At 39.2% G+C, this 16568-nt stretch overlaps 2 protein-coding genes across 2 annotated transcripts in view; one reads left to right on the top strand and one right to left on the bottom strand.

Moving 5' to 3' along the window:
* LOC129458814 (uncharacterized) overlaps positions 1-16568 on the bottom strand; it is a 168221-nt gene that overhangs the window by 74616 nt on the left and 77037 nt on the right. The window lies entirely within an intron of this gene.
* The window catches only part of KLHL14 (kelch like family member 14), a 101603-nt gene that overhangs the window by 73530 nt on the left and 11505 nt on the right, over positions 1-16568 (top strand). Inside the window, exons 4-5 of the mRNA XM_055235077.2 lie at positions 5079-5168; positions 13381-13459. Coding sequence (XP_055091052.1) covers positions 5079-5168; positions 13381-13459 — 169 coding nt within the window. The remainder of the gene's footprint in view (positions 1-5078; positions 5169-13380; positions 13460-16568) is intronic.

Below are 16568 nucleotides of genomic sequence, written 5' to 3' on the forward strand. Positions count from 1 at the left end.
ACGAAAACAAATACTTGATTAATGGAGAAAGAAAGAATGAATGTATTATTAAGTGCAAAAAAGCAAGACATGAAACAGTATGTCTATAGTATGCTGCTGCCATTTGTGTTAACAAAAATGACCGATATATATATAATGTCTCTGGAAATAAAACCCAAGAACATAGTAGCAGAGATTGCCTCTGTGGTAGAGAACTGAAAGGCTGAGGGGGGGCTGAGGGTAAGAGGAAGACTTAACTTGTTCTATATGTCCTTTTTTTTTAAGACTGTATTTTTACCATGGGCATTAATTATTTTTTCAAAACAATTGAGAACTTTTGTTATATCTGACAGTTTTGCAAGCTTATGTATTTGAGACCAAAAATATCAAGGCCTTCACAAATGTCACATCTAATTGATAAGCATTCAATAACCATCTATTTAGCAAGTCTATATTCTTGGCACAGCCCTGTGCAATCTCTTGTTTGGATATTCATGAAAATTTGGGGGTTGCAGAGGATACGTATACTTTCTGCTGGAAGAGGTTTACATTCCTTAGATGTAAAATGTGGGCGGAGACACGGTAGTGTGGCTCTCTAGTACAGTAAGGCCTTCATGAACACAAACAAGACCCCTGAACATTTTATAGGCCAGGAAAACAGCCTCTGTAACCAAGATATTTTGAATCTGCTTGCAAGGTTGAACTATGGCCCTACTGTTTAAAAAAGAAAAAAATCTGCCAACAGATTCTACCCACCCTTAACTGGCTGATTTTCTCAGTGTTTTTTCTGGCTCCATCAAACAAATGTACTCTGCTTTAAGAAAACCAGCTATTCGAATATCCAGATTTATAGGAAATCATTTAAAGGAATGTCTTCTTGCTTTAAGGATTTATTCAAATATCATAGTAATAAACATATTTAAAATACTATTCAATATAAAAAATTATACACAAATTTCAGAAACACCATCACTGAACACTCAGGAACTCAGTAATTACTTGCTGGATGGATGAACATACCTATTGAAAATCAGTAGAGTGAAATGGATAAGAGCATGAGTTGGGGTCCAGATATCCCCATGTTTGGATTCTATCTCTGCCGTTCGGTTGAGTCTGACCTTCAACAAGTGACTTACCCTCTCAAGTCCTTTTAGTGTTTCTAAAAAATAAAAAGAATGAATAATGCCTCCTTTGTGATTAGTTGTATTAAATGAAAGATGTGAGCCAATTTAGGTAAATATACTATCAGTATATTTTATCATTTATTGTTTCCTTCGCTTAATTTCTGCTTGCCTGAATGTGAACAAATGAATAGCAACAACGCAAGTGTTGTTGTATTTTCAAAGCTATAATATAAATTAATATAATTATATATTTAATGTACATATATGTGGCACATAGTAAATGTTTGGTCAATGCTGGTTATTATTGCAAAAAGTAACAGAGAATTCCCGGAGAGTTTGACTCCTTTTTCCCATCCACAAAGACCAATTTTGTGCATAAGATCTCTGGACATTTTATTGCTCTGGTAGAAGCAGGGGTAAAAGACTGTGTAACTGAGATTTTTATGGCCTTAAAATTACGGGAAAACAATTAACAGGTACATAAGTTAATTGTGGCAGAGATTCAGCTTGTTACGATTGCTAACATCTATTTCCTGTGTGATGATTAGTCATTCTGCAGAGTAAATACTGTGACAATATCCTCTCCAAGTTTATTTTACAGTATTACCTGATTCCTACTTTCTTAATTAAAAATATTAAATGTAAACGTTTTATTTAATTTCCCAAGACTAGAATAGAATTTTGGGTGTTTGGAGTGGAACGGGCAAAAATGGTACAAATTGCTTGAAATTTAGAGATGAAATGAAGTGCTCCTTCAGATGATGAAAAGTTTTTTCTTCTCCAATTTTCTGGCTTTTTCTTTCTCCTAGCACTACCTGTTTGTTTAATAAAGTTGAGAAGTCTCACAAAGGGCCTTATAAACACGTGTTATTATATTTTAAATCTGATTTGAAAGTGCCTCTCTCCTACTCCCTCTGAGTAAAGTGACCTTTTTAAATGGAGGGAAGTGGGTTTAGATGACAGTCATGATAAATGCGGTCATGTTCACTCAATAAAATAAGGCCCAGTGCATTTGAGGATAAATCAGTGAAATGTACAGCCCCACCTGTCTGTCTCCATCATTCATTTCCACTGTCACTTTCACAGTGGCTGATGGATCACAGTTGCTGTAAAATTAGACAGCCTTTAATCTCATTTCATCCTGATTAGCTTCTCTTTCCCCTTTCCCTCTAACTCACTGACTGACACGCTAAAACTCACACTGGGCTGTATGTGAACCTGGAGTACAAACCTCCCCCACTATCTGCTTGCGATAGTGGCATTTGTCCACCTCTGGAGAAATCCGGAAAGGAGCAGGCATGTATCTGTGGTTATTTAAAAGAAAATCAATAAGTGCAGTACCCAAGGCCATTTTAAACAATTGTTTGCTCTTGTTCACTACCCTATTTATTTTGCTTTTCTTTGGGCTTAATCAGAAGTCAAAGAAATTAGGTCTTTTGCAAAATTCAAACATTGATTGAATATAGATTTTTTAAAATAAATTTGGGAGAGTTTTACTTTCAGAATAATTTCAAAGAGCATTTGGGTATATTTATAGCCTCTCAACTCACAGTAATAATTCAGAAAAGACAATAATTCAGGAATGAGAATACTGAAATGCTCAGCAAAGAAATACAGCAGACAGGTTTTAAAACAAGGGTAAAAATGTGTAAATAGATGAGAATTCCTTCAAGTAGCCTTTAAATTAGGACTTCGAGGACCTTCTTTTCTCTTATTTTGAAGAGTTCAATAGTTAGCTTAGTGCAATAGTTTCATTTGTTTGCATAAAGCATAACAATAGGGGTAATCAAATGAAAAAGAGGCTTAAAAATAAATTATGTATTATTTCCTTCACTTAATTTTTGCTTGCCTGAATGAGAGCAAATGAATGGCAAGAACAAAACACAAGTGTCATTTTATTTTCAGAGACTGTACTTTATTATGAAGCTGGACTTCTGGTTTTAAAAAAAAAGATAATACCATTTTTCATTATTTATAAGATTTGGGCAAAATGTTGATCTGACCAAAAGTTTGAAAGAAATATTTGAAGAGCTGTGGTCATAGAATAAGTTCGTTGTAGCTGATGGCCTCTATGACTGCACTGTATCTCACGTGAATTGATGCATACAGCTGACAATTAATGCTGAGTAAGTTTACCACTGGCCAGAGGACATTACCGTCAACTGGAGTAGCACCAGGTTGTTCGCAATATGACAAGGGAAGCTTTGTTTTGTTTTTGGTATTTTGGAACCAGCATTTTGATCCAAACAATGTTGAACTAATTAAAAGGAAGAAAACCTTTCAAACATATTCCACCTCCGTTGCTCAATGAGCCTCACGTATACTCTGCCACAGTGAATTCTGAGTAGTGAAGCCTGTAGCATCTACACAGGTAAAAGCGTTTTTCACAGAGATAAACTGAGGATTGATGGGCTAAAGGACATTCTTGAGATGACTCTCGAAGTCAATTGAACTAATTCATGGACCGCACAAACCACTGCCCACCCAATTTCTACATTATCCCCCAGATTGGAGGTTTACGTACCAACGCCTTCCGCCCTGTGGATATAAGTTCAAAAACAATGCATATTTACAGTACAAATAAATAAGTCAGTAGGTAAATAAACAAAACAAAACTCCTAAAATCCCTTGGTAAGAAGCTTAAATGATCTGATTTGCTCTTTCAGAGGCTGTGTTGTAAGTCTCAAACCTGTGCCTGTTTCTTATTTTTTATTTACATATCTTAGCCAGCGTAAGTGCTTTCTGAGAAAAATAAAAGATAATAAAAACAAAATGAAATGAGAGCTATATAGCACCCAAAATAAGTCAGGCGTGAGATAGGTCTCCTCACTTTCTCTCTCTCTGCATTGGCAAAGGAGCACAAAGTAAGAGTTGGCCCTGACTCATAGTGATTTCCCACTGCACTGGTTTCTTAAGTGCTCTGTTGATCCGTGTCAAGGAATAAGTTCCCTGCCTGAACATGCACATCACCTCCCCATTTGTCCTCACCTAGATTTAAGGTGCCCATATTATGAGCTGAACAAGGACATCATTTTTCCTACTGGGCCCAAAGCACTGTAGGAGATATGATAACGAATGCTGTATACGTTTACATTTACCGTAGGATATTATTGTAGCAGACACTAACACTGCACAGCATAAAAGGAGACAGGAGCATCCTATTCTGGTACTTTGTGTCTCCCCAAAGGAAATGTAAATCAGAACAAATACAGAGAAAGCTGGCATTAGTGGGTTTCTGAATAATGCCCCCTCCTCACATCCACCACATTTGGGCAGAGAGAAAGGAGAGGCAAGGAGAATAGATATTTGTGATATTCCTGACAGTTTTCATCTTTGTTACAGAAGAGCTCCTAAGCAGATAGATAGAGAATGTGTGATTGTGCTGCTAATGACATTGTACAGGAAATTAAGCATATACATTTGGAGGAGGCATTAAATCAGCAGGACCTTAATTTAAAAACTTAAAACTGTATGGAAATTCAGCTTGTTCATTGCTGTGGAATAGAAAGCGACCAAGCACCCTGAGTCTGTTTATGGAAAGATTGCCAGCAAACCAAGTTGGGCAGAGCATCTTAATGGCTCCAAGTGTATTCAGAGTTACTTCTTCCAAGAAGTAACCCCAGCCCTGACCATTTAGGAGTGTCACTCGTTCAGATCACTGTCCACATCATCAGGCAGGCTAGGAGAACCTAGGAATCGAAAGCGGCATGGCAGGTTGTTCTTGACTAATTTCTGGAATAACATTATGTAAAATTAGTCAAAAGGGGTTGGGTTTGAAACCGCTGGGAGCACACCGCTGAGTCACTGCGTAGGGATCCCTGGATTGGTGAGTAGCGGCTTGGCTTACCTGTGCATCCTTCTTCCTCTGACTCAGTCTCACATTTTATGCACTTCAGTGAAACAAATAGCCAGTGAGCCAAGGTAGCAAATCCTGAGATGGAAAATTTCATATGTCTTTTTTTTTCTTAATTTCAGTTATGCCATACAACAGTGCCCACCACTGCGTTGTGGAGGTGGAAAACTTCTTGTTCGTGTTGGGTGGAGAGGACCAGTGGAATCCGAATGGTAACTATTGAACAACTTAATTGGAGGTGCTCAACAAGTATGTGTGTAATGAAGGGCATCAGTAGCAGTCCATTTTGTAATTAGTGTGGAAAATACATTTCTGTGCAACGGGGACAAATGAAGTAGTAAGGAAATGGGGCTGACAATTGGAGAGAGGGTCAATCATTGAGCTAACTGGGGACATGTGTAGCAGAGCGATCACTCATCAACTGTCTGGGGATTTGGCTTCACAGTGATACCCCAGCCCTGCTCCTTATCCATCCCCTGAGGAATGCCACAAGCATGAGCACAAACTCCCCAGAGGAAGGAAGCAAGCTGCAGCTGTTAAGAATCCTCACCATCTTCTCTACCACTTTTCTCTTATTTTATCAATATAATAATGTGGGTTGCAATACATAAGCATTATGTCCAGTCATGCCGCACATAATTTTAGCTGAAGTTATTTTGCAGCAGGTATTACTCAACATCCATTCCAGTTGCTGTACCTTTTGCAAGTGCTGCTTCCGTAGATTATCCACCATCCTCCCCGTTGATGTGATTACGTCATAAACCTATTGCAAAGAGAAATTAAACATTTTAACGCACTTCCCAAATCGAACACAAGAACGCTGTGGCTTGCAGAATATGCAAAATTATCAAGATATTTTTGGAAAGCTTGCACATGAAGGAGGAGTTGCAGTTGTAGCTTTCTGTGTAACAGAGATAATTATGACTGAGAAACCATAAAACAGCTTGCAGGTACACATTTTTACTTTAAAACCCCAGAACATCCAGCTGAAATTACATATACTGCATATATTTTATTGTGAATGCTCTCTTTCAGCATCTGCACCAAGGCAAATTATAGAAAATTGTTACATCTGTTCACTCTAGAAAATCTTCAAGGCAAACAATCCAGGCCACCCTCCAAGAACATTTCTTTTAAGAGAGGGGGACATTCTTTCTCAAGACCTGCAGCTTTGTTGTGCCACATTTTCTAGTGTTGGAAAGAAGATGGTTCCTGGGCTTTGTGAGAAAAAGATTTGGAACAGGAGCAAGGATGATATTTCATATCTCTCCCCTAACTTACCTTTGTAATGATGGATTCGATATGTTACCAGAAAACCCTGACGTGCGCACAATGCATTGTAAACTCCTCATTTACTATTTAACTTATCCTTCTTTAGAAGTGATTTGAACTGTAAGGAGCATTTGTAAGCAAACACACAGTGTGCAGCCACTGGGTTTATCTAAGCAAATAATCTGCAGAACATTCTTTTTGAAGGCCAGGTTAAAACTAAAACATGACAAGAGAAAACAGGAACGTCTTCAGCCTACTGCACTTTGCAGGTAGAATAGGCCTCTGTTAAAATAGCAGTCTTGGTGCCACAATTTATTCTCACAAAACACTGTGAATCTCCTTGACTTAAGGTCTTAAGTCAGACCTTAAGCAGCAACACAGAAAACCTGTTCCACAGGCATATGCAAAAAAAACCAAAACAAAACAAAACAAAAAACAAACAAACAAACAAAAACCTGTAACTACTTGCTGTTCAATTTCTAATCAAAGGCACATCTGAGAGAACTGGGTGGGGGGAACAGGGGAGAGTTGAAAGGACATATTCCTTCCTCTAGTCTAGAGAATCAAGATTTTATCTTTGAACTAATTCAGACTCCCATAAAATCATGCTGTTGGATTACACTGATTTTCTCTTTCCCAGCCCTGAGAGGAACAGCAGTTGGGTTTAAAGCCATCAGTGAATATGCTGTGAGAAATGACTAGAAACAGCACACAACTGCATTTACCATAGGGATGGTTCTCACCATGGCCACTCACGAGCTCCCTATGAAGCCCCAGAGGATAAATTCTTTAGACCAAAGTACTGAGGCATTGTGTGCTTTTGAAAATTATTACTAATGCTAACCATGTGACTATTCATCTCTTTGCTTTGCTTTAACCACTAAGGATGCACGGAATTAAATTTTAGTATAACTTTAATTACTATATTTTAATTTTACCTTTAGCCTTAATACAGGCCTGGGAGTGCTCTCTCTCTGTGTGTGTGTGTGTGTGTGTGTGTGTGTGTGTGTGTGTGTGTAAGATTTTTTTTAAGAATTTTGGAAGCTTCCACATGAAAGGCTGAGTCATTGCGTCCCTGACTCATTTGGCACGTGAAGTCATTTAGCATAGATTTGGGCAAAGGAGGCTGGACCATGGGCTGGGCTCACCTAAATAGAGGAGAACTGGTTACACCTTGCGGCAAGCAGGCCAGCCTTTTGCACTTCATGTCAGTTATTGGCTAAAGCCTTCCCCCAGGTGGGGGATGAGGGAAGGCAATGAGGTGGCCTGTTCAGCAGGAGGAGCCGCCGTGACTATGAGCAGCCAGCATTCAGCAGCCAGGGAATGGGTGCACCGGTCTGGTAAAGGAATCTGGGCTAAGGAACAAGAGCATCCGCCACAATCCCGTGAATGGTTTCCATACTCCATCCATCTGGTCAACCATAGTTGACTTCATTAGTATTAGTAGTAGTACTTATTGAGTACTCCTTATTGCCAGGAACTTTGCTAAGCACTCACCTGCATAATTTCACTTAGTCCTCACAAGCATCCTGCAAATCATTCCATGATAGCTCTAGTTTTACTATGAGAAGACTAAGCCTGAAGAGCTTAAATGACTTGCCAGTAAACATAGCTTACAAGAAGCTGAGCTGATTTCAACCTAGGTCTATCTGATTTCAGAGCCGTCGTCTTTAGCCACTGTAATACACTGTGTTTCACATAAACATATGTATTTGGTTAGATGTGTCACAGTCATGCTTTTGCTTTCGATCCTGTGAAATTAAATCAATATTGGATCACATGGAAAGTGGCTCCCACTCACTCACAAGGAACTCTTCATCATTCCTCATTTTAAAAACTGTGAAGAGACTCAACCATCTCTAAAATATGAGAGTCTTGTATTATAATACCTCATGCAATTAATACCAAAACATATAAAGGATAGCAATCCTATGATAATATATAACATGCTTTAATATCATTGCTGGCAGGGAGAAAGCTTTTAAATACATGGGTTCAGATGTTATGTATGTCAGTCCCAAAGATGAAATCTTAAGTTAAGCATTATTTCTTATGAAAATGGTATCTGAGATGTGTGACCTTGAAGTACAAAATTGCAAATTTCAAGACATGCTCATAAAACACAAACATGTACTCATTGAAATAAATATAATTATATCTATTGATGATCTATTGATGACCACAATTTGAAGTCAGCAAATATATTAGTTACTAGAAATATAATCAAAATACACACATAAGGTTTTCTACTCAGATATAATTATTAACTCCTATCAACTCTCTTCATGTCATTAATGATAGGAATGCATGATCATATTCTAATAGATATGCAGACTCTCAGTGCCCCAGCTTATGCAAACCCAGTTTACATTTGTCACTTCCTGATAACTGGTTCCCAAAACAACTGCTCATAGGGAACTTCTTTTCTTCTCACCTCCTTCTCCTCTACCTATTGGTTGGAAACCGCCACCCTTTGCCCCATATATCACATCAGCCAAGTGCTAAGCAACAATGGTGTCTGGTGACAGGGCACCAGCACAAAAAAGAAAAGTGGAGGAAAATCAGAAAAAAAAAATGAAAAGGATGAGAAAAAACAGAATGTGTGATGGATAATCCAAAATTTCATAGCATATGGCTGCCACTCTCAAGCTGCTGGTAGCACCTCAATAGTAGCCACAAGGAAGGAGAATAACCCCATTTCATCTCACCTTCCTCACTCTACCACACTCATTCCTCCTGAGGTTCATTATCCTCTCTGCACCTCCTTTGCCACCTCCAGAACGCCTTCCTTCTTTTCGTCTTCCCAGTCCTCCATTCTTGCCCTACTTTTGCATCTTCTTTGGGGGGTCTGGAACAGGGTCTCTCTCTGTTATCCAGGCTGGAGTGGTGCAATCATAGCTTACTGCTGCCTTGAACTCCCGGCCTTGAGCAATCCTGTCACCTTAGCCTCCTGAGTAGCTGGGACTACAGGCATGAGCCACCACACCCAGACTCTTTTGCATCATTGGCCTGCCTCTGTAAACCATTTTCTCATCACACATCCATGTTACACCAGTTTCTGCTTAGCCTCTTCTCTGAATCAAGGCCACTACCACTACAACCAGAAGTGAACATTGCTAGTTTCTACCACCACTGCTCAGCACGTGAAGGCACTCTCAGCCCCATTGCCAGGAGGAGGCAGACATCATCTTCCAAATGGAAATTCTAAACCAAACATCTAGAGAAACATTACTATACATGGTGGGTAGGTTCTACTTTCCTGTGAATATCATTAATCTTCAGCTGAATTTGGGAATTAACCTTGGAACTTGACTAAGAATGATATTTTTTCTACGCGGAAATGATTGCAGATTTCACAAAAACTCACTTATTAACCAGCTCTAGACATAATTCTTTCTTGAGTTGGAGTCTCCTTATGTGAAATCCAAGTCTTCTGAGTCTTCCTTTCCCCCTCGTACTCTTATCTCTTCCTGTATGTCCCCAAATAAAACTCAATTTACCACTCAACCTAACCATCCAAACTTTCCCACGTGATTCCTGTAACTCATGATCTCACATCAGCAAAATATCTGTAATCCTCAAATTCTCCTCTGAATGGTTCCTTCAACTTCTTTTCTAATCAAAACCTAGCGCTGTTTTGTTTTGTTTTGTTTTTATGGAGTCTCACTCTGTTGCCCAGGCTGGAGTGCAGTGGTGCGATCTTGGCTCACTGCAACCTCTGCCTTCTGGGTTCAAGTGATTCTCCTGCCTCAGCCTCCCAAGTAGCTGGGATTACAGGAGCCCACCACCATGCCCAGCTAATTTTTGTATTTTTAGTAGAGACGGGGTTTCACCATGTTGGCCAGGCTGGTCTCGAACTCCTGACTTCAAAGATGTGCCCTCCTCGCCCTCCTAAAGTGCTAGGATTACAGGCATGAGCCACCATGCCCAGCCCAAACCTGGCTACCTTCTGAGAGTACTGCTTTCCCAGCCACTCTTTCTAATGGGAGCCAGTGTATATCACCTTCCCCCACATACTTTATATTATTGGAGGCAAGCAGCTTTTCTGTTTTCTCTTTATTGCCATTCTCAATCCCTTAAAACCCCAAGCACTTTAAAGGATATCTGCAGATGATACCATTTGCTGCCTCTTTATGTGGCAGTAATCCACTGTTTTGCCGGTAACGCCACCTTTTCACTGTCCATCGTCCCCTCGTGTCCTTACTTCCCATTTTACTGAGCTTAGCTTCTATGGCCCATCCCTATAACCACTCTCTTCATAAACCTGCCGCCTTTTTGTTCTCTCTCTCCTTCCTCTGTATTTGCCTGGCAATACTAGTCCTGGTTAAACTTAACTCTCTTCCCTCTCTCCCCTGCCCCTGAGCAACTAAATGTGGGCAGAGAAAACCACACAGCCAAGCTGGCTACTATTCAGCTCCACTAAATTTCTGTGGTCAATGCGCCTTTCTACCCTCCAAGGTAACAATTTCATTCTTCAGTCTTTTCAAATGCCTCCTTCTTCAAAGTCACCATCCTCACTCTCAGGTGATGGCCTTCCTTTTTAGTTCAATAGAAGCACTCAGAAGATAAACTCTTCATTTTGCTACCTCCAATCTATTCACTTATTTCCACTGCAACTTATATATTCTGTCTTCCCCCTATTATTGTTTCTGCCCCAATCCTAAAGTCTATTCCTCATTCCCTCTTGCCTGCTCAAGGACTTTCCAGTGTGTCCGAACTTTAAAAACAACCAAACAAACCTTCCTTCAATGCTGCATCCTCCAGCTATGATCTTCTTTCTACTGCAAAAGTCCTAAGAAGCAGTGCCTATCCTCTTACGTCCTCTTTCTTACATCTTAGTCTCCCCTGAGCAGTCTGCACTCAGGCTTTCATCCCCTCCGGTTCACTGAAGCAATGCTTGTCAAGGCCACCAGCAACCTTCATGCTGCCAAATCCCATAGTCACTTCTTATTTGCCTACCTCCCTTCCTTTTGAAACACTATTTGCTTCCAAAATACCACACCTTTCCCCCTATCTCTGAGCATTCTTTTCCTTTGTTGGTTTTGCTTCTTCTTTTCCAGGGCTCACTCTGAGGACCCATTGTCTTTCATTTTCATACACACTCCATACATGATTTCACTCAATCCTATGCTCTTAAATACTAACTCTGGACTAATGACTCCAAACTTTGCACCCATAGCCGCATTTAGCCAGTGGCCTACCAGACACTTCCTGTTTGAGATCCTATAGGTCTCTCAAGGTTAATTCCAAAACAGAGCTCATAACTTCTCCTCCCAACTCCCCACCTATTCCTCCTTGGTCTTCCCCACCTCAGCAAATTGCATAACCTTGCATTCAATTATTCAGGCTCAAAACCTAGCAGCCATCCCTAATGACTCATTTTTTCTCATACCAATATTCAATCCCTCGGGAAATTTTATTTGGCTATGCCTGCACAATAGATTTAAAACTCAACCATTTCTCACCACCTCCACCTTCATTCAAGCCACCACAGCTCTTACCTTGATGATTGTAGTGGCCTCCTGACAGTTCTCCTCTTCCACAGTGGCCCCCCGCAGTCTACTCTTTACACAGCAGCCAGCATGATAGATTGGACTGTTTTTCACTTGCTCAAAACTCTCCAGTGACTTGCTATTGTCCTTATAACAAAATATAAAATCCTGCATCAGCCCACAAGGCACACTATGTTCTGGCCCTGGACCCCTTTCTGACCTCTGTGCAGTTACCCTAGCAGCATTCTTGCTGTTTTTGAACTCACTGCCAGCCCAGGGACTTAATTCTTTCCTGCCCCGTTGCCTGAGAGGCTCATTCTGCAGATATTTGCATGGCTTGCAGAAGACATCTGTTAGCAGGTGACTATGCTACCGAAACTGGCCTCCCCTTTATCATTCTTGGCTTTATTTTTTAATAGCATTCATCGCTACTTGATATTATATGTCTGTTTATTCATTTATAAGGATATGGACTATGTCTTTCTTGCATACCAATATATTTCCAGAGTCTAGAATACATAAAACACACAGTAGGTGCTAGGTGCTTGATATATATTTGTATGGTTAATAATTGTGTTGGGTGGACATGTCTGTGTGAGCACATGCACACACACTCACACACCCCTATCTGTTCAGTCCTGTAGTGAATTTGGTACCCATCTCTCAATGTTTCGTTACACGTATATAAATAAAGGTAGACTTTTAGAGTTAAGGCTTTGAGTCCTCTAGATGATTATCATCTCAGGTGCTACACAGTGAATGTAATATATTATTTTGCTTCCATTTCTTGTTTTAATGTCAACATGCATATAAAATAAGATTCATTTTAATACCTTGGAGGCATTACCGTGCTTCTCAGCTCAACAGAGAGGATAAGCTGGTTAAGCAGCTCGGAGGATTCACGTTTCCCATTTCAGCAAATACACCTGTGTATATGTCACAGCAACTGTGCTCCCCCCAGATACACACAAGGAACTTACATGGTATGCGTAGAACAAAACTAACTTTCCCAATCAGGCTCTTTTTGTAGTGGCTGCTATTATTTGAACAGAGAGAGCAGACTCTCCCACCGATAGAGAGGGCATGCACATGTGAGGGCTGGGGACACGTGGGAAATCTCTATACCTTTCTTTCCATTTGGCTGTGAACCTAAAACTTCTCTAAAAATATTGTCTTTTAAAATAATTTTTTCTGAAAAGAAAGAAGATGTAAGAAGTTTTAATGTTGTTGTTGTTGTAGTTTTTTAATGGCTCTAACCAGAGACACCATCATACAAGGCAGTCTTTGGAACTGATAATTTACAGACAATAATTTACTGTGTTTAAAACGTTAAAACACCAATAGCACCCAAGATATTTTTATCCTAACACTGTAATAAAAGCCAGTTTGGTAAATGTAGTTGCTTTGATTATTGTGGTTGATTTAGTTTTTCCTAACTCATTGCAAAAACAGAAAAAGAAAAGAGAAGGAAAGAGGAAAAACACTTGAAGTGGCACATTTATTTTTCTATTGACTCATCACCCGTGCTGTGTTAGGTATTCCCTCTACTTAATTCATCTGTTTGTTAAACCTGAGAATAGAGACGTCTTATAAAACACTACTATATGTGCAAATCAACAAAAGAATCTAAGTTTTAAATGTCTTGAATACATTTTTACAGGAAAACACAGTACAAATTTTGTCAGCCGATATGATCCTCGATTTAATAGCTGGATTCAACTTCCACCCATGCAAGAAAGGTAAGTGTTTATTGCTTGCACCTGAAACATTTGTGACGGCTTTACAGGCGGCATGGGTGCTAGGTGGTTTTTCGTGAGAAGGAATGCTAAACAGAGTCAATGAAAGACATATGAGGCAAAATACAAAACTTGGCCTAGCCAATTTACATGACCTCCCTTGTTAATTCAATAGAGAAAAATAAGTCAATTATTTGTCCTAATGCAGGAAGAAAAAAAAATGTGTGGCTTGTCTTTCTTGATTATATTGATTGGTATTTTGCAAACAAAGCTACAATTTCTCTGGCTATACCACTCTTTTTGGTGATAATATATTTAAACTCTAAAATTGAAATATAAAACACTATATTTGCAATGACGTGCATTTTGGTACAGACATTTCAATACTCAATATTAAATTATTTAATATTAAATTCAATATTCAATATTAAAATTCAATATTTAAATATTAGACATTTAGATAATTAGATATGAAATATTGAACTTTAACATCTCAATAGTAAACTTTATCTTGTTTACATTTTCCTCCCCAAATGTCTTTGAATCCATACATTCAAGAACAAGTCATTTGTTAGCTTTAAAAAAAAAAATTAGTCTTGCAACGTGTCATCTCATTTTTTGCATACAGAGTAGTTATCTCAACCAAGTCTCCTGGCTACCAAAGGACAAGATGGCTACTATATTTACATACATTTTGTCTCTCTTAGCTGTTCCTCAGGCATGACGCCATGTCTTTATCTGCACATGCAAATTCACAGCCTAGATTTTGAACACTTGGTTCTTTTCAGATAATATCTAGACATCCTCTTGAGCAAATTCTCCAGTGTGACAGACAGTAAGCTGCAACCTACTGCCTCTTCAGCATGCACTTTGGGAGGCCGAGGTGGGTGGATCATGAAGTCAGGAGTTCGTGACCAACCTGGCCGAGATGGTGAAACCCCGTCTCTACTAAAAAATACAAAAAAAAAAAAAAAAAAAAAATAGCCAGGCACAGTGGCAGGTGCCTGTAATCCCAGCTACTTGGGAGGCTGAGGCAGGAGAATTGCTTAAACTCGGAGGGCAGAGGTTGCAGTGAGCCTAGATCACGCCACTGCACTCCAGCCTGGGTGACAAAGTAAGACTCCATCTCAAAAAAAAAAAAAAAAAAAAAGGAATCAGCAGCAGCAGTATTCGTTCTCTTTTCTATTTCTTACATGACCTCTCACCTGAATATCTCTCTTTTTTAACATTCAAGTAGATTACCCTGAGATTAAATTGGGTCCTTAATCCTAAATTCCAAGCTAAAAGAAAATTTTCATACAATACCATTTATTCAAAAATGTACTTATTGCAGCAAGACAGCATGAATCTATGTGCTAATGAAACTCAATATCTAACTTTCTACTCTATATACAGGTAAATATATTAAAACTCCCTTAGAGACTAAAGGCTATACAGTGAAAATGATGAGGCGTGATACATTAAGGACCATAGACACTTTTAGGAATGTCTAGTTCAAAGGTACCTGAAGAAATAATTCTAAGTCAATTAATAGCTTGACAAACTTAATGAATCTGAAGCTTCCTGGTATCTTTCTCCAGTGCACCCTGTTTCTCTCTTTTGGAGGTTATTTCCTGGTTGCTGTTATTACAGCTGCATCACTTTGCCCTTTAATCAAACCTATTCCAAAAAGTTTTACTTAAAAAACAACTATCAATACATGTTTGAAATGTCATCATCTCATCACCGTGGTCCCCTTTGCTGGGGGCTGTACACCATGATAATTAACCTTCATGCCTTCAGCTTGGGAGGCATAACTCACGTCGCGGTCAATTATCCCACTGTAGAGCCCCTAAGGATGGGAAGTATTGCTGCAAAACCTAATTAGTAATTTTTTTGAAAATGTGTATTGTTTACTTGATAGTCTGTAATGACTTCCTCTGAGGCACTATGGCCTATCATGGCAGGGTCCTACTTAGACAATTTTTAGCAGCTCATTGACCTGATAAAAAGACCTGCCATGGTCTGTCGGCGCCCGGCAGCCACCGTTGACAGGATGGACTGTTTAACGGTTCTTTCTAAGTCATTATGGTATATCATGTCAGGTCCCTAGTAAAAGAAGTTTTTTTTTAGATTTAGAACAATCAACTCGATAGACCAAATAAAGAGCTCCTTACAGCACTGAGTGGGAAAAGGCAGATCTCACAAATGCCCTGTCAATCTTGCAGCTGCATCTCTCCTATGGGCTGGTTGACCCAGGCAACAATCCATAACTTAAAATGAAATTTTTCTGTCATTGCCAAGTTTCCATTCAAAATAGCAAGTATAATCAGTTACTAGTGTAGATTAATTGGTGGTTTAAAAAAAAGAGGAAAAGAATCTAGAAATATATGAGACACTCTTCAGATCAGAAAAGTTGCTTAAAACATTTAATTAATTTTACATTGTATAGATCATGAATGAAACCGGAAGTTCCCCATCTACCCCCTTCCATTATGCTGCTACCAAACTGCTGAAAAATTATGCTGAGAAATCACCAAACCAATTGAGAATAATGAAAACACATTGTAAGCCACCTCTGGGGTAACCTACCCTTACAGAGTTGTACTTGCTATTTTAAATGGAAGCTTGGTATTGACAGAAAAATTTCATTTGAAGTTATAGATTGTTGCCTGGGTCAACCAGCCCATAGGAGAGACGTAGCTGCAAGATTGATGGGGCATTTGTGAGATCTGCCTTTTGCCACCCAGTGCTGACAGATTTGAGTCCCAGGATAGCCTACCTAGCCAACCCTTCCAAAAGAATAGAGAAAAAGTGCAGAACACCTTCCCAGTTTAGCAGGGAAATGGGCACATGACTTTCAGACTCACTCAACCATGAGTCAGCTCATGAATTGCATGTCTGCTGGCTATGAATTTACTGACAGAAAGGAACACATGAAAATATAAATTTAAATGCAGTGCCAATGAATTGTTTTGCTCTCAGATTTAGAATTTAATTCTTCAGTAAAGAGAGGAAAAATTAAAAACTTGGATCAGTAGAAATGCTTGGGTAACTTAATTTTTTTTCAGTAAAAATTGATGTTCGAAGTGTTATTCTTATGGAGATCTTACTTCCTAGCTAATCTAAAAAA

Source organism: Symphalangus syndactylus, chromosome 1 (genome assembly GCF_028878055.3).
Source record: "Symphalangus syndactylus isolate Jambi chromosome 1, NHGRI_mSymSyn1-v2.1_pri, whole genome shotgun sequence".
Classification (NCBI taxonomy): Eukaryota; Metazoa; Chordata; class Mammalia; order Primates; family Hylobatidae; genus Symphalangus; species Symphalangus syndactylus.